This window comes from Thermobia domestica, chromosome 10 (genome assembly GCF_964235325.1).
Source record: "Thermobia domestica chromosome 10, izTheDome1.hap1.1, whole genome shotgun sequence".
Lineage (NCBI taxonomy): Eukaryota > Metazoa > Arthropoda > Insecta > Zygentoma > Lepismatidae > Thermobia > Thermobia domestica.
Window position 1 is genome coordinate 66,251,337 of NC_137463.1, and position 12,386 is coordinate 66,263,722.

Below are 12,386 nucleotides of genomic sequence, written 5' to 3' on the forward strand. Positions count from 1 at the left end.
AGTTGACATCCTTTTGACATTTCTTATGTTTCATTACGTTATACAAAACATAATAAATAACTATCAACGATATGATTTCAGTACTGTTTATTTTGTCGCATACTGTGCATAATTATACGTAACTAATATTGCCCACAAAACAAGATGAGAATGAAATTCAGTCGAAATACGATATGCGACCGAGGTCCTCCAACGGAATTATATATAATTTCAAATATGATTCTGCTATTTGAGAATGCGTCTTCGAGAGGAGAAAGCCTCAAATTTTCTCTAGTCGGTAACATTAATTGTAACTCATGTAAATTTTGGAGTGATCAATTTTACAATTAGTTCAGTTTGATTTATTAACAATTTAGGTATACAATACAAGATACAATTAATTACTGCTGGTTTGATTTGCTTGTTGCTGCTGGATCTGAGATTGCAAGTTTCCTAGTCCCTCCTGAACACCTTGCTGCAAATTCTGAAGTCCATCCTGAATCCTCTGTTGGCTGTTCTGAATCACTTCTTGTGCTTGTGCTTGCCATTCCTGAAGCTGTTGTTGTCCATTCTGAACAGCTTGTTGAATCGCGTTTTGAAATTCAGTTAGTCTTTCTTGCGCTTCCTGTTGTGCATTCTGAACTGCTTGCTGAATCTTATCCTGCCAATCACCCAGTGTTTGTTGAGCTTGTTGTTGCCAATTTTGAATGTTATCTTGAAGTTGCTGTTGTCCATTCTGAACTCCTTGCTGAACTTGAGATTGCAAGTCACTTAATCCTTTTTGAATGTTGGCTCCCCAGTTTTGTGCAGTTTGTTGCCATTGATCAAGCAAGCCGCGTTCGTTTCTCTGCTGTTCCAATTTCCTTGGAAAGACGCCAAACATTTGGCCTTCCACCTGAAATAAACACGGTATAGTAAATAAAAATTGCTGGAAAAGAAGTTGAATCAGATTATGGCCAAAATTAAATGTTCATCTTAAGAAATACAATTACTAAGGTCGGAGGAAACAACTTTATGAAACATAATTTCATAAATCGATTCATATTTCCAGAAAATGTTCTCCTGGGTGTTTCTCTTCGCCCATCCCAAACATTTCCCTGAAATCTGGTTTACAATGTCCGTCAATTGTCTGGGTTAAACTCAAATGCCACTTTCTAGCTTATAGTTTACCTACTTGACTGTGCTTTTTCAGTACTATGTATAGACATGGATATTATAAGTAGGTAAATCAAAGAGAGAAAAAGTGCATGTAATCATATAAATTGTTATAGAATTATATTTTATGATTGTGGATTAATTTATGATAAAAATGATGATGTGATATGCTTCTATATAGGTATTAGCTCTGTTACCCTCTTAAATTGTTAATCAGTGAACAAAATAAGGTAGTTAAATCAAGTAGATCAGTTAAATCAGTTAAACCACGTCAGAAGGTAGAATTATGCGAATTAGTAACAGAGGTAGAATTATGAGGATTTAGTAGTTCTTATGACAATACTAAATAATTTATGGTTTGAGTTTGAGGCCTTTGTTAGCAGCCAGGCTATATAGAACATTTAATAAATGATATCAACCATTGTAGTACTTTTCATTCCTTAGTGTCGAAAATTGAACCTGAGACCTTTCACATCAAAGACGAGCAATGAAGGTTAATAATTATCAGCTCTTATCCTTTAGATATACATGAGTTCCAATGTAGTTTAAAGAGACATAAATTTCTGTCTTCCAAAGCCACTATAATATGTGGTCGAAAAGCTCTTTCCTCGTAACCATTAAAATAAGATTTTGGTATGGTTTAACATACCTACGGAAATTTACAAGGACTACTTCCTTTAACCTACTACTTTTGTTACAGCAATTTTTGCATACTACACTGACATTTGTATTCTGCTCTTTAATAACATAGTTTTTATTGCTCGGAATATTAAATACTGTATGGCATTATTCTTCCAGTGTCATTTTCAATATTGGTAATTTTTAGTGCTGTTTACACTGTTTATCATGCTATTGTTGAAAATAACGACAAGCATTTTTTTCGGATTTCAACATAACATACTATAACACTCGTAATATTCTAATTAAATCGGAAGTCATAGAAATGTTATACTGCTTTCGGTTTCGATATTAATGTTCAGAAAGCAGAAACGGTAATATATATCGAAAAAAGGTTTCCTAGGAACTATTTAAACTCCTAAGAACAGAATCTCCTCTGTTAACCGTTTATCTAAACCGGAAGTTGTAGAAATTGTCCATTTCCGGTTTCAACTTCTATCGTTATTGGATGAAAACGGTAATAGATAGCGACAAGCATATTTTTGAAATCCTTTAAATATTCCTAAAACACAAATAATTATCACTCTTAATAAGGAGTAAAACTGGTTCGGAAAAGGTACGGGGATGTATGACACCACGCACTCCCCCGTGCCTATCTTTCCCCATTGTAATTTTTTAGGAATTGGAAAGACATTTGTTTGCAAGTGAGGTATCAGCGTGCCCCGCGTTTTCTCTCACTTTTTCCCATCCTCCTAATATCTAATACATTGAATTCCGATGTGGTTCAAAAGTCATAGTATTTCAACATTAATTAGACAGGTTTTTACGTAGATATATCAATTATTCTTGAAGAATGAGCATCGTAAGTAATTTACTATCACATTTCATTTGTGTTCAACTGATAGTGGAATTGCGGAAAGTTTTGCTTAGAGGATCCGATCTCGATATTCGAAACTGGCTATATTGGAAACCGGTAGCTGACCACAGGTTACTAGGTTGAATGTGCAATTTAAACAATTCAATATCATTCTATTATGATTACTGTCTCCTTATAAAATAAAATTTACGAAGCTGATTAGTTTTATGGAAAGCAGTTAAAATCAACATTTTCTAATATAATATACAAACTTTATTTTATTAATCCATTGATGTGAAGAAGGAAATAAAGGTAAAAGCATAAATATTTGTAACTAATGAAGCCCACGAGATGAGATTAATATTTTATTATTGTGTCAAGATACGAGGGTATACCGCTATCCTCTAGTGGAAATATATGTTACCTTAACATTTTGTCAACGACTTTTCAAGATGTGAAAGCCTCAAATCTTGTCTAGTTGACAACACTAATTTTAGCACCTGTAAGATTTGGAGTGATCAATCTCACAAGGAATTCAGTTTTAATTATTAATAATTTAGATATATCGTACACGATACAATCAACTATTGCTGGTTAGATTTGCTTTATTGCTGCTGAACCTGATATTGCAAGTTTTCTAGTCCGTCCTGAACACCTTCCTGCAAGTTCTAAAGCCCATCTTGAATCCTCTGTTTTCTCTTCTGAATTACTTGCCGCGCTTGTAATTGTCATTCCTCAAGTTCTTGTTCATTCTCAACAGCTTGTTGAATCGCGTTTTGAAACTCAGTTAATCTTTCCTCAGCTAGTTCTTGCGCGTTCTGAACTGCTTGCTGAACTTGAGATTGCAAAGTAACTTAATCCTTTTTGAATACTGGTTCCAAGTTTTGTGCAGTTTTTTGCCATTGATCAAGCAAGCCGCGTTGGTTTATCTGCTTATTTCTACCGTCTTCTTTTACACCAAATCATTGACATTCACCTGTAATAAACATGGTATAATGAATAAAACTTGCTGGGGAACAGTGTTGTGTCACAATTTAGCCAGAATTAAACCTTCACCTTATGAAATACGATGACACACGTCAGCAGAAAGAAACATACTTTCATAAATTGTTGCGATACTAAAACAATCCAATCAAGTTGGTTTAATCGTAATCGGTATTATGTTCGTGAATACAGAACAAATCAAAAGTCAGAATTATAACAAAACTTTTTGAAGTTGACAACTGTAAAATCTCATATTTCCAAAAATATTTCCGTTCTTCTTCACCCATCCTTGCTAGTTCCCAGATATCTGGTGTACAATGGGCGTCAATTTTATTGGTTTAACTCAGGGTTACTTTCCAGTTTATTTTTTATAGTTTACTTACTTGGCTGTATCTTTTCTTCAAGAAGCATAATCTGCGTTTTTAATTTTTCATATACTTTAAGTATATTACAATTAAGAGATAATTTATTTTTTCATTAAATAAGAATAAAAATAAATGATAATTTGAGACAACAACAGAGAAATGGATAATTATTACTGTACTTGGTACAGCCATGAGTGGTATAATATTATAAGTACGTAAAAGAAGGAATAGAAAGGAAAAAGTGTGTGTAATCATATAAATTGTTATACAAATATATTTTACGATTGTGAATTAGTTTATGGAAAAGTCTGATGTGATATGCTTCTATATAAGTATTCACATTTTACTCTCACAAATATTTAATCATTGAGCACAATAAGAGAGTTAAATGCAGTGACGAGATACGAGATTATACCGCGGTCCTCTGGTAGAAGTATATGCTATTTTAAATACGAGACTGCATTTGGTCATTTTTTTCCAAGACGAGAAAGACTCAAATCTTGTCTAATTGGTAATATTAATTGTGACACCTGTAAGTTTTGGAGTGATAAATTTCACAATAAATTCAGTTTTATTTAATAATAATTTAGATATACCGTGCATAATACAATTAATTATTGCTGGTTTGATTTGCTTGCTGCTGCTGGATCTGAGATTGCAAGTTTCCTAGTCCCTCTTGAACACCTAGCTGCAAGTTCTGAAGCCCATCTTAAATCCTCTGTTGACTATTCTGAATTATTTGTTGGGCTTGTGCTTGTCATTCCTGAAGTTGCTGTTGTCCATTCTCAACAGCTTGCTGAATTGTGTTCTGCCAATCGGCTAATCTTTCTTGAGCTTGTTCCTGTGCATTTTAAATTGTTTCCTGAAGCTTATCCTGCCAATCACCCAATGTTTGTTGAGCTTGTTGTTGCCAATTTGAGTGTTATCTTGAAGTTGCTGTTGCCCATTTTGAACTCCTTGCTGAACTTGAAATTGCAAATCACTTAATCCTTTTTGAATATTGGTTCCGCTGTTTTGTGCAATTTGTTGTCTTTAATCAAGGAAGCCGCGTTCGTTTTTTCCTCGGAACAGCACATATTGGGCCTTCTACATGTAATAAACATGGTATAATGAATAAGACCTGCCAGAAAACAGTGTTGTATTGCAATTGGCAAAGTTTAAACCTACACATTAAAAATAATGATGACGAACGTTAGCTGAAACAAACTTTAAGGAGAATATTTCCATAAATGACTTCTATACTGAAAGAATCCAATCAAGTTGGTTTAACCACTCTGGAAGGACTGTAAATACAGAACAAATCCCACATCAGAATTCTACAGCATGTCTGAAGTTAACAACAGTAAAATCCGATATTTTCACAAAATGTCTCAACGTACCCAACAGGTGTTTCTCTTCGCCTATTCTTGCTATTTCCCTGAAATCTGGTTTGCAATGTCTGTCAAGTTTATTGGTTTAACTCAAGGATCACATTGCAATTTATAGATTGTAGTTTACTTACCTATTTGACTCTACTTTCTTTTTTACAATCAGCATAATCTATATTTTTAATCTTTCATATTGTAAGGATCCCCACATTACAGTGTGAGCACATGTTATACAGGCGACACGTACTATTATTTATAAGCAGTAGACGATACAGAAAACCAGGAGGACAAGAAGAACACCACGAAGGGAACCGTAGAGGAGCGAGACATCGAGCCATCTGAAAACGGTCTATGAAAGGGGAGCCAAAGAAGATGGAGGCACCAGTTGAGCACTCATCTGTAACCCGAACAGCTCTAAGGGTTGCATTGGACGAAGGGACTGCCTAAAATTCCTGGAGGCTGCCTTGAGAGAAGAGGATTCCTCAGCGCAAACTGTACCTCACAAGGCTGCCACGAGCCGAATAGATAACTAAAGGACCATAAGCTGGACTCGAAGCAAGTCACCTTGGAGGCTGCTTTGAGCGAAGGGGTTCCCGAATAGAACTTTCTTTCCTTCATATCTCTGGTCATAAAGAAGATATTGATTTTGTAGACACAAAGACTATTATTGTATTATTTTATAAAATAAATACACAAAGACTATCATTGTATTATTATTTTGTGAAGGGCTAGAATCTCAGACTGTCATTGTCTCCTCGCACAGAAATTATTTCAATATACTTTAAGAACATTAAAGCTACTGCGTAATTCATTTCTTTGTTAAATAATAAAAAATAACATTTTTGAAATAAATTCAGAAACTACAGAAAACATACACTTGTTTCAGTAGTCGGAACATACATGAATGGTATAGTATCATAAGTAGGTAAACGAAAGAGACAAAAAGTAAGTGTCTAGAATTATAAATGTTGTTATAGAATTATGTTTTATTATTGTGAATGTTACTCTCGGAAATTGTTAATCATTCAGCAGAGTAAAAAGATAAATCAATATCAGGAAGTGCAATTATAAGAATTTATTAACGGAGACGTGTGTTTCATAAGAAAATACTAAAGAATTTATGGATTGAGTTTAAGGCTTTTGTTAGGAGCGAGGCTATAAAGAATAGTTTAATGAACGCTATCAACCAGGGACTAGAGCTGAATGGTATTCATCAAGTTAAGGCGTATGGTGATAATGTAATGTAATAGAGGATGATAGGAGAAAAAAAGAAAGAAATGCAGAAGTCTTATTAAACGCTTGCAGGGACACAGGTTTAGAAGTAGATGGAGATAAAACTAAATAGGCCTATATGGAAGTTCGTCAGGATCGTAATATTGTAAATCATGAATGCGTTAAAATATCAAACATTACTTTTGATAAAATGGATACTTCAAATATCTTGTACCAACATAGATGAAAACCATATTCACGAAGAAATTAAATATGGACTGGAAGGAGGAAACTCGCGTTATTATTAAGTCATAATATTTTGCCGTCGCGAATTCTGTCGTGGAATTTGAAGCTGTAAATATATAAAACGATAAATTGTGCATGTTATTCTGTATGGTTGAGAAATATGTTAGCTTACTCTGCGAGAAGAACATAGATTGACAGTGTTTGAGAACAAGATCCTGAGACGAATATTCAGACTCAAGAGGAACGCGTATAGGGAATGGCGGAAACTTCATAACGAGGAACTACGGAATTTATATTGTTTACCAACCATTGCTAGGGTCTTCAAATTAGGAGGACTAGGAGGGCAGGTCATGAACCCAGAAATGAAGAAAGTAGGAATGCTTTCAAAGTTCTACATAGAATTCCAATCTGGAAACTACCATTAGGAAGACAGGCACAGATGGGAGGATAATATTAAGATGGATCTCGCAGAAATAGGAATCCAAAGTAGAAACTGATTGAGCGGGAAAAGGATATAAATTAATGGAGAACTTTCGTGAACGCAGTATTGAACCTCCGGGTTCCTTAGGCCATAGAATTAGCTATCAACGGTTGTACTTTATTCGATTATGTATTATCGGAAATTTAACCTGAGACCTTTCCTACCAAAGGCAGTTGATTTAGCAATTAGACGAGCAATTGAAATTAATACTTAAGAGCTGTTAGCCTCTAGCTATGCGTTAGTTTCAATGTAAGATATTGGGTCAACGTTTCCTTTCTTCCAAGACGACTATAATTTATGGTAGAAAAGCGCAATCATATAAGCTTTTACTGTGGCACAATACAGGTATATCTGTCGGAATTTTTTAGTATAACCTCTCTTCTCCTCTACTTTTGTTACAGCAATTTTTCTATACTACATTGACATTTCTATTTTGCTCTTTAAAACTATGGCCTTTACTGTTCGCAAGACTTTCATCCAGTGTCACTCCCTTTTGATATTCTATTCGTCAAATTTTAGCATGCGGTTTATTCTATAAAGAGATTTTTAAGTTACAAATATTCCCACATAATACATAAAACACATTTCTCAGACTTGCAAAGTGGAGATTTGTGTAACCCGTGGTACTTCGCGCATACCTCGTTACGGTTAGTTGATAAATGCTCAAATTGACTTTGGAATTGACTTTGTTCCGGCGTCACCTATCGCCATAGAGTGAAAACAGTAACAGAATCGATCACGGAATCGATCCAGTATCTCAAAAAAACATAATATAACCACTCATAATATTGCACTTAAATCAAAAGTCATAGAAATTTAATACCACTTCCGGCTTCAATATTAATGTTCAAAGCTCAAAAGCAATTAAATATGACGAGAAAGATATGACGTTTCCTGGAAACGATTTAGACTCCTACGAAGAGGTTCCATCTGTTCCGTTAACCTTATATTTAAACCGGAAATGGTGGAAATTATTCATTTCCGGTTTTAACGTCATCTTATATTAAAAACAGTTACAGGTAGTCACAAGCATGTTTTCTAATGGATTCAACGTGTCTAGAATCCATACCATAAGCTTTCGAAATACTTTACCAACACCTGAAGTGGTTGAAATATGATATTATTTCCGGTTTCAATATTCATTTACATAGAGAAAGAGAGGAAAGTGATATCAAGAAGTAAGTTTCTGAAATCGATACAGTGTCCTAAGAATATGTTTCAACTCCTCGGTTGATCCTGTATTAAATCCAAAATTGGAAGAAATAAAACATTTCGGTTTCATTCTTCAAAGTCATGGAACAAAAGCTATAATAGATAGGGACAAGCACTTCTCTTAATCGATTCAACGTCTCAGTAATATACATCCTGTAAAAGCTAAATCAATTGTTTATATGATACCTTGTCTTTCAATCTTCAATACGAGTATGAGAACAAACGGTCTTCCCTGTGCTTATCCAACAAAGAAGTGTCTATGGAAGCAATCAGATAAGAAATTTTGAAGGTGTCCACTCAGTCGTAAAACTAGCACTTCTAGTTGACTTTTGATCAGCATTTTTCTTCCAAGATCACTATAAACATTCTACAATGAAGTAATTCTTTGTCACGTATCAAAAATAACAATATATCACCAATTGACTTAGCAACGCTGAAAACCAATGATTCGACAATACTATCGGTCGCTTTCGATATTTTTACACGTCAGAGCTCCCTCGTGGCTAAGTGGTTGGCATACACGCCTTTGGAGTGGGGGACTCGGGTTCGATTGCCGGGGGAGCTCATCTGATTGGGATTCCACGTTAAGCAGTAGGTCCACGTCTCATATAGCCTCGCTGCTGAAAGGACGCTAAACTAAAATCAACAACTCAATTTTTACATTTCACCATTTTACTGCCGCGAATGCTAATGAGAGCTTAAATCGAACTTAAAAGCCATTAAGGGTATCACTGTTTATCTAAGTAACCCTCCTCCCACAATTTTGAATTCGATACTAATATCGGTCATTTTTGATCATTTTGTATATGGATCCCCTCCTAATTTTTTCAAATATTACCCCAACAGAACACTTTTCTAGACTGTATGTAATATGCATACCAATTTTAATTAAAATTTCTCAAGGCGTTCCAGAACACTCACACACGCAAACATTCATATATATGCGTGATTGACGATTGGAAGGCTTCAAAGGTAATATAGTGTATGTTGCTTCAAGACTGATTTTATTTTTCAATACAGTAATTGGAAAATTATATAAAACGATAAATATAATATTATGCATGTGAGGAAAGTTAAAAGTTGGAAGCTACCTTAATACTCTTATGCTTGACCTATGTACTTCAAACGCACGCAGTATGTCTATTTTCTAAACCTCAAACAAAGTTAAAACGATAGTTATTTCATTAAAAAAAGACTATTCTGCATCATAGGTTATTCTTTAATATTCCCATGAAATTCAACGTAACGGTACATATGAAACAACCTTTTCTTACCATCTGCAGACACATTTCCAAAATAAAACAACATACATATTTTTCTGTGGTTTGATCCCAACCCACTCCACCTAATAATTCAATTTCACTGGCAAGGGTCCTTATTATTATGTTCGACCGAGTCTTTTATAAAATATTCTATAATGACCTGTTTTTTTTTTTTTTTTTTTTTTTTTTTTTTTTTTTTTTTTTTTTTTTGTAAGTTATCAAGGACAGCTATAATAGTCCTGTTCCTGAACCACACAACTTTCAGTTGAAGCACACTTAAGCCTTATTCTTTCATCAGTTCCTTTCATCAGTACTTCAACAAACTTTTACTAGCGCAAGAAAACAATCTACCAGCCCACATCTTATACCATAAGTCATTTACATATCTTCGGTATGATATTCAATACTCGTCAATATGATACTCAATCTGTAATATGAAACTGAAAAACATCATCTTTCATTTACAATTAAAGGAATACGTACATTTTCTTCCAACCTTTTATGATTAAAAGAACCTAGGGCATTATTTAATTTATGAACCTCTCTTTCTAATTTTACTATTATTATTTTCAAACTAATTATCCTAAGTGATGACACATTCTATTAAACCTCATTGCAAAAATATGTCAAACAAAATAATTTTCCGAAGTCTAGACAGTTCTCGGAACCAATTGATCACGTTATGCATAATCTAACTGTACTTCAATTAAATATGTAGAAATGCAAGTATACAGTGTGGCACGGAAATACTCCGACAAACTGAATGAGGTAATGATATACATAAAATTAGTCGAAAATGATCTTGTAATAATGGGTCAAATTCAGAGCGATAATTAAGCACAAATTGGGCAAAAACAACCAAATGTGTATATATAATGGCGAATATCTCATGAACACGGAACGATATCCCTAACAGGTCAAACGATTGCGCAAAAATCACATCTGATCAATGCAATGATGTGCCGCTGAAAGCAGGGCTGTCTCTTATATATGAGTATCCCTATAAACAGATTAATAATTCTCACAAATATTGCTGATTTCTGAGGATCCCGTTCCGCAGCGACTATTCTGGTACCATTCATATGTCATTTCAATTTCAAGTGATACATTCTTTGTAATTTTTGACAATGATTTCTTTCCAAATTCATGTAATGTTCGGCTTTATATCAGCGTCTTTGCTTGTTCTTGCACACCTCTCACGTAAAGCAGCCTCTTTCGATCCAAGTCGACACATTTTTTTTTTTTTTTTTTTTTTTTTTTTGCTTAATTCCAAACGTATTATCACTTTCTCCAGTTTGTCGGCATATCATCATACCAATCTGTATTCTTCATATTCTAATATTCACTTACTGCAACCGCTAAGGCTAATGCCAAGAATAATCCTAATCTGAAAGCCATGGTTCTCTGTTCGTTACCGATTCTACCAGAACTACTGAAGCAGTTGAATAAACCTGATGCACTTATATTTTTATACTTTTATATTTTTTCCCATTCCCTTCAAAATCTTTATTAAATAATACATTTGTCTTCAAATAAATCACAATGCCACACGCGCTAACATATGGAAAAAGGTAACATGCGCATTTACTGCTGAAAAGAAAATATTTCTGTGATTGCAGACCTTGTAAAGATTTTATTTTATCACATAAAATGGAAACTGACAGCAAACATTTGCTTGTAATACTTGAAATGTACTTTCTTTAATGCCAGTTGTCGTGAAACATACTATCCAGATATATTCAATTATTTGATTCGATGTATATCTCCTTACGTTATGAGTGAACATTATACACAAGTGTATTCCATTATTTTTTTTATATATATAAGAGATGAGTTACACTCTTTCAACATTTTACAATGATTGCAAACGTTTCCAAGACAACATAACAGTGATCTTTTCAACTCAAACTGTTGTAACTGAATTACATTACGAAACATCCAATCTTCAGAGACAATTGTTTGCACTTTTTTATGAATGAAAATGAATTTATTATTAAAATGCATTAATATATATATACCAAAACAGAGGAAAACGCGAATTACATTGCGATATACAGCTACGTTTCTTCTCAAAGAGTGCGATAAGAGATACCCCTCTATGACGCAATTAGGGAAGAATACTGTCTTTCTTCGTTGCTTGATAACTCAATAACAGAAAGTTTCATAATTTCGTGCATAACTATGTGTATACATATAATCCACTGCTTGGAGTCTGTCCGCATCACAATTTTGACTAATCTTTATTTAGATTTCTATTCTGTTAATCTATATTACAATATTCTTTGTTATGTTTCGGTATTCTTTTGTTTTGTAATTTTCTTCACTTTAATATAACAGTCGACCAGAAGTGACACAAATAAATATTTCAGCAAGGTTTACCTTATACATGTATTTACTTTTATACAACAAAACATAATCATAATTGTAATAACCACAAATAGAAATTCCTCGCTTCCCTTCCATCTTTCCTTCTATGGCGTTGTGAAGAAGACGATTTATTCGCAAGATGTGTCCAATCCAATTTTCCTTTCTACAAAGGATGGTGGCTAGAAGTGTCCTCTTTTCTTCTATCCGTTTTGAAACATCTTCGTTTGTTGCTCTCTCTGTCCATTTTATCTCCTCTATCTTCCTCCAACACTACATTTCGAG

At 34.0% G+C, this 12,386-nt stretch overlaps 1 protein-coding gene across 1 annotated transcript; it reads right to left on the minus strand.

Annotated features, from left to right (window-relative positions):
- Positions 1-333: 333 nt before the first annotated feature.
- Positions 334-11,202, minus strand: LOC145662006 (uncharacterized). Its single transcript, XM_081727344.1, has 2 exons — positions 11,088-11,202; positions 334-874 (listed from the first exon to the last, which is right to left on the minus strand). The coding sequence occupies exons 1-2, from the start codon at positions 11,133-11,135 to the stop codon at positions 377-379; spliced, it is 546 nt and encodes a 181-aa protein (XP_081583470.1). The 5' UTR covers positions 11,136-11,202; the 3' UTR covers positions 334-376.
- Positions 11,203-12,386: the final 1,184 nt, after the last annotated feature.

What these genes read in the sequence shown, in the direction of transcription:
- LOC145662006 (XM_081727344.1), bottom strand. Translation starts at nt 11,135, where the DNA reads ATGGCTTTCAGATTAGGATTATTCTTGGCATTAGCCTTAGCGGTTGCA. An exon ending in CATTAGCCTTAGCGGTTGCA is followed by an intron (nt 875 to 11,087) that starts GTAAGTGAATAT and finishes TGTTTATTTCAG; the next exon opens with GTGGAAGGCCAAATGTTTGG.